Source organism: Capricornis sumatraensis, chromosome 16 (genome assembly GCF_032405125.1).
Source record: "Capricornis sumatraensis isolate serow.1 chromosome 16, serow.2, whole genome shotgun sequence".
NCBI lineage: Eukaryota > Metazoa > Chordata > Mammalia > Artiodactyla > Bovidae > Capricornis > Capricornis sumatraensis.
The window spans coordinates 8,756,588-8,769,887 of record NC_091084.1 but is presented as its reverse complement, the minus strand read 5'-3'; the positions used below and the strand labels follow the sequence as shown (position 1 = coordinate 8,769,887).

The following is a 13,300-nucleotide window of genomic DNA, read 5'->3' as shown; positions in this document are numbered from 1 at the left end:
TTCATATGTAGGTGCATAAAAGAGAGAAACTGACTGAGTGATTCACTGAGGCAATAATAAAAAAATTCACCTTAATCTTTATATCTTTCTATCACTTAATAGAACCTCTACTAATGGAAAATATATTCCTGAAAGACACATTCTGGAAATGTCAGGGAGGGAGTGTATGTTTGGAAGGGGGAAGAACTAAAGCTGAAAGAGAAAAATAGAGTACCAGATTAGAACAATAGATTTCAAATTTCTCTAATTCCATACTTGTAATAACTTGAGTAGGACCTGGTTCAAAATTTACCATGGCTTGGAGAAAACGTTTTTTGTAATAAACAGTGTCAGTGAGATCAGAGGAGGAAATTTTTTAATGGAGAGAAATATTTTCAAAACACCCTCAGTGACTTTAGAAACACACTTGTTACATTAATTAAAATTTTTGTATTATGAATTATAAAACATTAAACATAATACAAATCTAAAATCATATGAAGCAATTTCTATGTTTTTACAGGTAGTTCTGATATCATTCATTAAAAGTGATCTAAGAACCTCCTGCAACCCAATAAATGTATTTCATTTTCAAGTATTGATATTTTCTAATTTACATATCCTTCATCTAGGCCTGAAATGGTGAAATTTAAGTAAGAATTTAATAAAATCCCTAAACTAATGTGACTTTTAAATATATCAAAACATATGTCATTTTTTGTTAATTCTTAGAATCTCTGAATAGTGATATTTGTTTTGGAAGTAATTGAGAATACTAAATTAATTTTTATATCTCTTTATTCAGGAACTGAAGTGAAAAAAGTTGAAGCTATAAACGTTCCTTGCACACAGCTTTCAATGTCATTTTTTAATCGGTTATATGATGAAGCTATTGTACGAGACAATGGCTATATTGTTAAATGTCTAGATTCTTTTTGTGATCCCTTCCTTATTTCTGATGAGTTACGAAAAGTAAGTACAGAATTTAAAATTTTCACAATAGAATTTCATTTCAGGAAATGCTTAATGTCAAAAACTTCTGCCTGCCTAAAACCCATAAAATACCTCTTATCAATGAATAATGATCAGTAATAATCATTGCATGTAGGTGTCTTCTTGAATGGCACTTTTCTTATCAACTTGTTTATTTGTATTTCATTAGTTCTCAGTGGGGTTTTACTGACATCTAACGGGTAGAGACCAGGGATAATGTTAAACACCATACAATGCACAGGACAGTCCCCAAAACAAAGTTATCTGGCCCATAATGTCAGTAAACCCTGAGCTCAAGAAACACTGGCCTATTAAGTTGATGACTATTTTTCTTTCAAATTTTCCCTTAACATGTGAAATGAATATTTAAAAACATCCCTGGAGTGAAATAATCTGTCAATCTCATTGCTGAGATCAAAAAGCTATTTGATTAACCAATTTAATTTTTGTTTTAATGAGAGTTGTACTAAACTTGACATCAGAAGACATGGATTATTCACCTAATTCCTGATTTATTATTTACAAGAGAATAATAACCTTAGGCAAGTCATTCAGTATCTTGAGCCTCAAGATCTTATCTATACTCTATGGAAATTAAAATGCCCATTCTACTGTTTTCCTAAAATTGCTGAGAAGGTGAGTTGAGAAAGCATTTTATGAAATCCTGTTGAAATGAATTATTATTATTTACAAGGTGGTAAAAATTTAGGGCTGTCAAATAGATGTAGGTTCCAATTCAGGCTATGCCACTTAATCATGGTCATACTTAACCTCTCTAAGCTTCAGTTTCTTATATGAAATCAGAATAATGTAAGAATTTTGTTAGATAATGCATTTAAAATGCTTTGTACAATGCCCAGCACTTAGTAATCTTTCAATAATATTAACTACTACTACTAATTACTATTATTATTATTTTACATTAAGAGAGATGTACAAGTCTAATGTATTATAAATCAGATAAAAATGAACTAGGGAAGCCATTCGTATACCATTCTGGACACAGAAATCTTATCTGAAGGAGACCAGAGGGCATCCCACCAGTCTATATATTGATCTTCACTAGAACAGTACCTAAAAGAACTCTCATTCCTATGCTCTCACCTCTATAGAGAGAGCCTCAGCAATGGACTTTTTAAAAGGATTTGGTTTTCAACAGAATACTCTGCAAAACCATCAGTTGCTGCCTATTTTATTTCTTGAAGTGAATAGCACCTCTATTCAGGAAGTGTTGGGCTCCATGTTTTTTGCTTCTTGCCTCTATGTTTTGCTCTTGTGTTCTTTGCCATTCTGTGGCAACTGAGAAGGCTTTATTTAACTTTGTTGCTTTCTGGCTAAAAAATACATATATAAATAGCTTCTAGCTTTAGCCTGAACTGGAAAGGTCCCTCCCACTGTGTAGCAACACAGATTCTGTAGGCCAGCTCTCAGGTAAGAACTGATCATAGTATCCTTCCTGACTGGCTCAGAAGTTGGACTCATTAACTGTTGCATATCTATTCTTGGAGGGCTACACAACTGAACAGATCTGTATGTGAACAAACAGGGAGATCAGACATAAAGCATTATTGTTTTAACATTCACTACAAAATTTTACTATTACAATCTTTTAATTGCACAGCCTAATCAGTTCAGTATATTAGAGTCCTTGTGTTAGAAATGTGTGAACTGTTCTTTAAGGGCCAGAGCTTTAAGCAGCTGTAAACCTGGGTTTCAGTATCATATCATTTCCTTATCGAGAGGGAGGAAGAGCTGGAGGGGAGATGTGCAAGTGTTACATGTGGCACACAGAATAATAAACTGTAGACCACTTCCTCTCTTTTTTTACTATTTTATGTATTTTTTTTATTTATAGCTGTGCTGCATCTTCGTTGCTAGGTGGGCTTTTCTCTACTTGCAGCAAGCAGGGGCTACTCTTTGGTTGCAGCATGTAGGCTTTCTCTTGCGGTGGAACGCAGGTTCTCGGGTGTGTGGGCCTCAGTAGTTGCAGCAGGTAGACTCAGTGGTTGTGGCTCCTGGGCTCTAGAACACAGACTCAGTAGTTGTGGTACACGGGCTTAGTTGCTCTGCAGCATGTGGGACCTTCCCAGACCAGGGATCAAACTCATGTCTCCTGCATTGGCAGGCGGATTCTTCACCACTGAGCCAGCGGGGAAGCCCTCACCTATCTTTTACTGTATATACTTTGGCTTTCATCAAGTCATTATAAGTAAATTATATACAGACAGTACCATAAAGTTTATTACTTTTAAATGCCTCTTTATTTAATGACCTTGGAGTGATTTTCATTTGAGATTAAGGTAAATAAAATGGTTAAGTTTAATCAATTTTCCTAATAAAAATGTGCTTCTTACTTCTAGACTGTGATTGTTATGACTCATGTGTCCCTCCTTTCCCTGTATGGCAGTATTAAGTGTTACACACAATTTTTATAGCTTTTCTCCATCTAGAGTTCTTCTGTGTATTTATTTTCTCTTCCCAATTTATGTCTTGGTTACATTCTTTTGTTTCTTATTATTTTTATCTCAGTGTATCTATATTTTATTGTTAGCTTCCTTTACATTCTTTTTTCAAGTAAGTGGTGTATAAGCAATTCAATAAAAAGGAATATATTTTGTAGTGTACATTCATCACCTGTTTATGTCCACCACAGTCAACAAATTAAGCAATTGTCTGTAATGCACAATGTTGTAAGAAAATCTTCCACATCAGAGCTAGCCAAACTGTTTTCCGAAAGAGGTAGCAAGGGCACAAGAGAGCAAGAGTCCATGTAGGTTGGTGATGTGTAAGGTGATATTATTAGAGGAGAACAGGAAAAAAAGAGAGGTGATTATGAGGCTCCAGCTACCAGAATAGTTCAAAATGGTGTAACTGCAGGCATAAAGAAAGTAGTAATCCAAACACTATGAGAGGGCTTAGAAAATGAACATTTTTGTTTAGTTTCTTGGTGGAAGCAAAGACTATGATGGAAAAGTTTCTCCATTTATTTATACTCCCATTGTTTCCAAATGAGATTCACAGTGACTCAAGACTAAAATTGCAGTAGCACAAAATTACTAAAGATTAAACTAGAACAAAGAAAGCAACAGAAGAGAAGGCTTGGGTTTAGATTTATTCCTTTCACTGAGTGTCATTACCTAATGGAGGGAAAATAAGCGCAGCTCTTACAGATCTCCTTCTCCATGGCCTCAGGATTGGTTCTTAAAATAGGTCTAAAATCACTTTTAAACATATAAATTGAAACTTTTGAAAGCATAAAAATTAGAACCTTGAATTATGTTACATTAAGATGAATTTTATTATCTTATATAGGTTTTGCTAGTGGAAGACTCAGAAAAATATGAGGTATTCAGCCAACCAGATAGAGAAGAGTTCCTGTTTTGTCTTTTCAAACATCTTTGCCTTGGTGGAGCCCTTTGTCAATATGAAGATGTAATTAATCCATATCTGGAAACAACAAAACTTATCTATAAGGATCTAGTGAGGTAATGTTGCTCTATTACAATATGTAAATCTCTGGTTAGCAGAGGAAATTATTTAACTCTGGTAAGATTACCCAGCCTCCATTTGTGGATCTATTAATAGCCAAAGTGAATAACAATAGCACTACTCTGGCTCTCTCCTCAGAGCCTCCTTCTTCACTTCCAGACTAGAACATGTCATCTCCCTGACCCTGTTTTGGCCCTCAGTTCTCTCTTCTGCCCCTTGACCTTTCCTCAGCCAGGCCTGTCACTCACTCTATCCCTTACTGGCAACTGCTGTCTTCCAGGTCTCCCTTTTCCCCCCAGGCCTCCTTTTAAATCTCAGGGAGACATGAGATCCCTCAGGATGTTTGAATTTGGTTGACTAATACTAATAAATAATAGTAAAAAAATTACCTTCGTTCTAAGGAGGGGGAAGAATTTTCACCAAGGTGTTTATCTTTTCAAAATTAATCCTAGGTTTGTTTTTGGTATTGCACTAGGGTGTTTTTTTCTTTTTGAAGATCACATGAGGATAAGAACTTTGATACATTTTTTAATTTGAGTGAACATTCTATGGTTGGGTTTTTCAATGATGAAGATGTTGGATCATGTTTATAGGCATACAGGATAGGAAAAAGTAAAAAGCAAAGGTTCCCAGAATTTGGTTACAAGTTTTTACTTTCATAGGCAAATAGTAGAACTAGCTTCCCATCAGACTCTTATTACTTTACTTATCCTCAGCATCTTGATTCTCATAACCATTACATGTGTCATACAGCTGTACAACAAACTGCATGGTTCAGTTACTCTACTGAGTTTATTTCTGATACAGTTTTAAAAAAATATTTCTATAATCTGTTTCTGATTTTTATGAAAGTTATTGTGTCAATTCATAAGGATTATTAGAAGAGAAATTACAGAAACTATTTCAGAAGCAGCATGCACATACCTACATCAAACACATTCTTATCATTTGCAGCCCATGAAAACTTACGACTTCTAGCACTCCCGCTAGATACTCCTCAGCATACCCCAAACACACACACACCACGGCCACCACAGTGTGCTGTCCCTCACCAGCCACAGGAACCTGTGGAATTCCTCACTGCCATGTGCTGTGGAGGAAGAGGTTCTGTTAGAGATACTTGAAACAACTTCAGAACCTAAACATCACAGAAACTACAGTTTTTTCCCACAGTCTCTTCCTTGAATTCTTGTGATTCTCTTCTCTGTTTTGAGGGTGCTAAGAAATGTATGACTCAGAGTAATGGCCACTCATAAAATGAGTAGGCAAAATTCATGACATCATATACAAAGAATAGGAACCTATCCATGGACTCACTTGATTAGGCCACCAGCAAGTGTTAATATTAGGCACGGAACCCTGGCAGGCCCTGAGGAGTCATCAGGAGGCACTCAGGAGTGCAACAGGCGTCATCAGGTGGTCTCTGACCTCAAGGAAATTACAAGTTAACATAGGAAATAATAATAAAGTAATTGCTTAAAATATTTTATAAGTAAATATTTTTTATATAATCCAATGTTCAGTTATGTATAGGCAAATGTTTATAGTTCTTTATACTGTAATAAAAACCTCAGAAGTTCAAAAGAAGACATTGTCAGTGTGGGTACAAGTGTTCTAGAATTTCTTGATGGAATGGAGTCCACAAGGGCCAGCAAACAGGAGGGCAGTCTGTTCCCAATTCAGGGGCGATGCACCCCAAGTCTGTCATTCTAGGGAGAATGAGAAGACTAGCCAGTTAGAGCATTACTTTTCTTTGAGAACTAGTAAATATTTCTCTCAATGATCCAAGTTTAAGCATGCTTATGAGTTTCTTTGGTGAATGAGGAAAAGATATAAAATTGTCTTCTCAATGCAACTTCAGTAGAAAATTATGATTAGAATAAACATCTTGATTAAGATAAAGATATAGGTGGTTCAACATAGCCGTTATCAAGGGATATAGAAGTAGAGAAAGCACAGGTGGGACTTGAAATATCGTCAGTAATTTCTCAGAATTCTGAGCCACATATCTAGTTGTGTCGTTTGTACAAGCTAACTTATCCAAGAATATTTTTTTCTGTTCCTTTACTTGAAATTTGGGCGTTTTTATCTGCTTTAGAAAAATATCTGCTCTCTTTCTAATTATACATGCAGTGGCTACCTTACAGTATCTAACCTGCACTTGCAGGTAAACATTGTTACTATTTAATTCTATCAAAGAAGTTGATCCCTTACATTTGTATCAGTAGATATTGAGGGCACATTACAGAGCCTGATTTTTAGAGGTCTCTAGCTCAAACAAAAGGATAAAAACATTCTTAAGGTATTTTTTCCCTCATCCATAATTATTAATATAACTCCTATAATAGACATCTTTTAAATGTTTTGGGAAATGCCTTATTTTCAAGGATTATGGGTTCTTTAAATCACATAGGCAATACTTTAAAATCATTTTATCAGAGTAAACAATCAATTGTTTCATTACATTTCAAAAATGTCTTAGAAATAATTCTATACTACTAACAGTGCCTTTGTCTTTCCTGTTTTAGACATTAAACACACTCTTGTCAGATATTTTGGAGAGCTTCCCCAAACTACATATCTCCCCTAGATTTATGATTTGAACCGGTTTAGGCTTAGATTATGGCCTTCTGATGCTTATTAAGCAATAGGATTATTGCTTCTTAAAATGAGCAGAGCTAGCTAGAATGTTCTGTACACCATGACATTTAGAATCAATATGGGACAAATCCTTAGAAATTAGCACAAATGATATTGATAAGAAATCAATCATCATATTATTTTATTTCTAAATAATTAATATAATCATACTGTTAACATCCAATTTTTTTTTTTTTTCGCTGTGCTGTGAGGGTTGCAGGAGCTTCGTTCCCCAGCCAAGGATCAAACAAGGAGCCTCAGCAGAGAAAGCACCAAGTTTTAACCACTGGATCATGAGGGAATTCCCTAATCATATTTTTTTAAATATGATTATTTCCACATAAATTTCTATGTGGAACTTATGTTCCAACATCCTTAAAAACCATGGTACCTGAAGAGTGAATTCAGTTCAGTCCAGTTGCCTAGTCGTGTCCGACTCTTTGTGATCCCATGGACTGCAGCACGCCAGGCTTCCCTGTCATTCACCAACTCCTGGAGTGTACCCAAACCCATGTCCATCCAGTCAGTGATGCCATCCAGCCATCTCATCTTCTATTGTCCCCTTCTCCTCCTGCCCCCAATCCCTCCCAGCATCAGAGTCTTTTCCAATGAGTCAGCTCTTCGCATTAAGTGGCCAAAGTATTGGAGTTTCAGCTTTAGCATCTGTCCTTCCAATGAACACCCAGGACTGATCTCCTTTAGGAAGGACTGGTTGAATCTCCTTGCAGTCCAATGGACTCTCAAGAATCTTCTCCAACACCACAGTTCAAAAGCATCAATTCTTCAACACTCAGCTTTTTTCACAGTCCAACTCTCACAGTCATACATGACCACAGGAAAAACCATAGCCTTGACTAGACGGACCTTTGTTGGCAAAGTAATGTCTCTGCTAATATGTTATCTAGGTTGGTCATAACTTTCCTTCCAAGGAGTAAGCATCTTTTAATTTCATGGCTGCAATCTGCAGTGATTTTGGAGCCCCTAAAAACAAAGTCTGATACTGTTTCCACTGTTTCCCCATCTATTTCCCATGAAATGATGGGACCAGATGCCATGATCTTAGTTTTCTGAATGTTGAGCTTTAAGCCAACTTTTTCACTCTCTTCTTTCACGTTCATCAAGAGGCTTCTTAGTTCCTGTTCACTTTCTGCCATAAGGATGATGTCATCTGCATATCTGAGGTTATTGATATTTCTCCCAGCAATCTTGATTCCAGCTTGTGCTTCTTCCAGTCCAGCATTTCTCAAGATGTACTCTGCATATAAGTTAAATAAGCAGGGTGACAATATACAGCCTTGACGTCCTCCTTTTCCTATTTGGAACCAGTTGTTCCATGTCCAGTTCTAACTGTTGCTTCCTGACCTGCATATAGGTTTCTCAGGAGGCAGGTCAGGTGGTCTGGTATTCCCATCTCTCTCAGAATTTTCCACAGTTTATTGTGATCCACACAGTCAAAGGCTTTGGCATAGTCAAAAGCAGAAATAGATGTTTTCCTGGAACTCTCTTGCTTTTTCCATGATCCAGCGGATGCTGGCAATTTGATTTCTGGTTCCTCCCTTTTCTAAAACCAGCTTGAACATCTGGAAGTCCACAGTTCACATATTGCTGAAGACTTGGAGAATTTTGAGCATTACTTTACTAGTGTGTGAGATGAGTACAGTTGTGTGGTAGTTTGAGCATTCTTTGGCATTGCCTTTCTTTGGGATTAGAATGAAAACTGACCTTTTCAGGTCCTGTGGCCACTGCTGAGTTTTCCAAATTTGCTGGCATATTGAGTGCAACATTTTTACAGCATCACCCTCCAGGATTTGAAAGAGCTCAACTGGAATTCTATCACCTCCACTAGCTTTGTTCATAGTGATGCTTTCTAAGGCCCACTTGACTTCACATTCCAGGATGTCTGGCTCTAAGTGAGTGATGACACCATTGAGCTAAAGCCAGCATTTTTACTCTCCTCTTTCACTTTCATCAAGAGGCTCTTTAGTTCTTCTTCACTTTCTGCCATAAGAGTGGTGTCATCTGCATATCTGAGGTTATTGATATTTCCCCTGGCAGTCTTGTTCACAGCTTGTGATTCATCCAGCCCAGTGTTTCTCATGATGTACTCTGCATATAAGTTAAATAAGCAGGGTGACAATATACAGCCTTGACGTACTCCTTTCCCTATTTGGAACCAGTTTTTGAAGAGTGATTTAGTGAGTGCTAAAAATCTGATACAATGCAATTGTATCAGGGCACAAATGAATATCGCTTTATGTTTCCTTTTCTTTTTTTTCTTATGAGGTATAGGACAGATAATACTGTACTTTGCTTGATCTGTAAAAAATCAGGCAAATTGTCTTAGAGATATTTTAAAGTAACAGTAATATAGGATCAGAGGTAGTAAAGTGGAATAATATTAATATCTATTAGGTACCAACTTCTAATAGTGTACCAATGTAGTTTCTTTTTAAAAGTGAGACATCTATGGTACGTGTTTGTAGGTGGTAAGTGATTATTACATGTAGTATCAAATACTAAATTTTCCTCCAAGTTCATCTGATAGGCACAAACATTTACAAGGGTTTTTTTTTAGACTTTTCTAAACTAAGGAGTAATTTGCATACAGTAATCTCAACAAATCGTAGTACACATAAGCTCAGTGAATTTTTATATATGTTTATACCCATATAACCACCTCCAGATCAAGATTTAAAATTAGATATAATTATAGATAGGTTCTGTATTTTAATCTGGGTGGTCATATAGGTATATATAAATGTTTTATATGTAGTGCTTATAGGCTTCCCTGTGATAAGCAAGAAGTTTTAAATGTAGTCTCCAACTTTCAAGCAGTGTATCTTAGGCATTAGAAATGAAAGAAGATGACCTCAATTCATGTTACAGAAATAGATAGAAATCAATATAATTGCATGATTCCTGGGTTTAAATTTTAGTGAAATGTTTTTGAGATGAAAACTACCTAATAATCTTAAACCCTAAACTCTGAAATAGTCTGGGGCCACCTCCAACAGGTACCCAAGCTCAAACACAAATGTACATGCATACCCTCCCCCAGAGTCCCCCTTCTTCCTGCTCGTCTCTCTTTTCCCCCATTGTTTTACATACATCGTGAAGGGAAAGCAATAATCTCACCTGACAAAGTGAAGAGGGTTCCCTTCCTTTAAATTTAAACTATACACATAACACATGAACAATACCTTTGATGCATATGAATTTATATAACAAGTATAGGATAAACAGGTGAAATGTAGAGAAAGAAAACTGGACTCTGTATCACCTACATTCTATTTCCAGAAATGTCACTTTTAGTTGGAATGTCTTAAATATATCATTTGACTTCTCTAGTTCTATTGTCTATAAAATCGGCAAAATGATGCCTACCTCACTGAGTTGTGTGATCTTTATGTGAAGTAAAGTATAAAAAGTTTTTTGCAGATTGTAAAGCATTGTAAATTTAACATGTATTTATTTATATATAAATTAAGTCATCTATTTCCCCAATCTTCTGTTTGCTTCTGCACTATATGTTACTAAAGATTATCTTTTGTGGGGAGAATAAGTGAAAGAGAGCTAGGAGAGAAAGTGATTTTAATTTAGCAATACATGATTTAACAAATAGTTTTCATAGATATTATTCTTAATATCTCATATAATCCTAATTCTCATATAATCCTAAAAGGAACCATATCATGAGTTCACATATGAGAAAACTGATGTTGAGAAAGGTTAATCTTGCTAAAAGTAGAATAACAAATTGGTGACAAAACTGGCATTTATGTTCAGGCTGTTTAAGTCTTTAGTATGCTTTTATCTACCCCTTTCAGCTGTTTACCCTTAACTCTAACTTTAACCTGTTCTTGTTTGTCAGTAATTGTCTCTGGCCTAACAGTGCTTTTATCATCTGAGTCTCAAACTAACCTCAAACCCTCCAACTGAAAAATTCCATTTTCTGCAATTTCAGTTCAGTCAACCTTACTGAAACCACAGGTGCCATCCTTTTCAAACTACGTAATTAGATATTTTATATTTCCATGTTATATGTGAATGAGGACACCCAAGTACTAAAAGGGATCAGTATCTTAAATATATTACGCTAGTGTTTGCTGAATTTTAAAATGTTCCCTTTTCCCCCCTATTTTAGTGTTCGGAAGAATCCTCAGACCAAGAAAATACAAATTACCTCTTCTATTTTTAAAGTTACAGCATATGTAAGTGTTGAGGGGGAAATTTGCAGCCAATCAATTTAATTACTTGTTATTTTAGAATTGTTGTAACTGGAGTTAGCAACTAGGAGAGACACGGTTAAGAGAACATATATGTGTATACACTTCTTTGGTGGCTAAGGCAGTAAAGAATAAGCCTGCAATGCAGGAGACCCACATTCAGTCCCTGGATTGGGAAGATCTCCTAGAGAATGGAATGGCTACCTACTCCAGTATTCTTGCCAGGAGAATTCCATGGACAGAGGAGCTTGGCGGGCTACAGTCCATGGCGTCTTCCAAAGAGCTGGACGTGACTGAATGACTTAACACTTTTACTTTTTTACTTCATACATGTATGCACAGAACATAGTTAACATAAACTTAATAGTTTTCTCTTAAAAGTTGATGAGCTATGCTTTATTTGGAGAATGGGATGAACTCCCCCCCCCAGCTTTTCTGTTATCCATGCCTAATAATAGTTACTTCTTATTTGAGAGCTAAATCTGTAGCTCAGATGAGGTAGAACACAGTTCCTTAAACTTGTCAAACCATAATTTATAGGACAAATAAGTAAGAATGACATAAATGTTTTTATATCACAGCATCTGATACTTGAATTTTAGCATTGCACAAAATATTATTATACATATGAAGCAGTTTGTAACTATTCAATCACTGAATAATTATTTTTAAAATTCCTACTGTGTATCAGCTACTGTGCTGGGCTAGGGTCCAGGGTTAAACAAAGGAAACATAGTCCCAGCCCAAATAGTATTTATAGACTGTGTTCTAACAAAAGCGAAGATAGAAGAAAAATGCAAAACTTTTTTTTCTATATTAGCACTTTTTTAAAAGATAGAATTTTCTCTGGATTATAAATTCCTTAAGGTCAAGATGTATGCATGTGTGTATAGTATATATGTATTGTTGGCATAGTAGACTGTGCTGTCCAACTTACTGTCAAAGATTTTATATGTGTTTCATGATATTTTAATAGAAAATACATAATAGCTAAATGTGTTGACTATTATTTAAATGTAGCTGTATATTAAATAAGTTTATCTTTTTCAGGATTCTGTTGGTGTGTGCTACCCTTCAACAAAGAGTCATGAACAGACATTTTCTTACTTTATTGTGGATCCTATTAAGCGTCATGTTCATGTTTTATACCACTGTTATGGCGTGGGGGAAGTGTCTTAATATTTTTTCAGGTTATCCATACTTAATGTTTTTTCTTTACCAATTTTTTATTTTAACACTGATTTACAGATAAACATTTACTCTGCAAGTTAATTCAAGTAAAATGTAAAGAACCTGTGTAGAGGAGAAGAAAACAGATACCAAGATGCTTTTCTTTAAATTTTTGTAGAATACCAGCACAGGAACCAAATTTTATCTCTAATGTAATCTCCACCAATACAGTTATGAAATTTTTACAGAAAGTCACAAAGAACTAAAAATCTTGTTCATATTTGTTACATTAACTTTCAAGTGAGTCTTCAATATTCCATGCATTTTATTTAGAAGCCAATTAATTCTGGATTGAAATTGTGAGAGAAAACTAAACATGTCTAACCATGAATCAATGTGAATCATTAGCTTTTAAAATTTAAGTTTCATTTAATTACGTTTGTTCATTGTATGAAGATTTGTTTCTGGAACTGTGAAAAGCATAACCATTCCTTTGTTTCATTTGTCCCACTTAAAATTCTCAATAAAAAAAAAATAATGTTCTGAGCATAATTGAAAACTCTTTTATTATGTAATAAAATTGGAGCTGCCCCACCACTAATTCAAGAGCTGTATAAACAAAGAGAGTTGCCCTCATTGTATTATTAGGTTGGCAGATGAGTAAAGTACAGGGTGTCTTAGTACTGTCCCTTCATTGAAAGTGAAAGTCACTCAGTCATGCCCAACTCTTTGTGACCCCATGAACTATATAAAGTCCATGGAATTCTCCAGGCCAGAATACAGGAATGGATACCCTTTCCCTT

General features: G+C 35.5%; 1 protein-coding gene across 3 annotated transcripts in view; it reads left to right on the top strand.

The window, feature by feature from the left end:
* CFAP300 (cilia and flagella associated protein 300) overlaps positions 1-12,506 on the top strand; it is a 28,139-nt gene extending 15,633 nt beyond the window's left edge. The window contains exons 4-7 of one of the 3 annotated variants that reach the window (XM_068989332.1): positions 785-951; positions 4,285-4,457; positions 11,246-11,312; positions 12,378-12,506. In XM_068989332.1, the coding sequence (XP_068845433.1) occupies positions 785-951; positions 4,285-4,457; positions 11,246-11,312; positions 12,378-12,506 (536 nt within the window). Of the gene's footprint in view, positions 1-784; positions 952-4,284; positions 4,458-11,245; positions 11,313-12,377 lie in introns of those variants that run through there. The other 2 variants (XM_068989333.1, XM_068989334.1) reach the window with 2 other exon arrangements.
* The last annotated feature ends 794 nt before the right edge of the window (positions 12,507-13,300 follow it).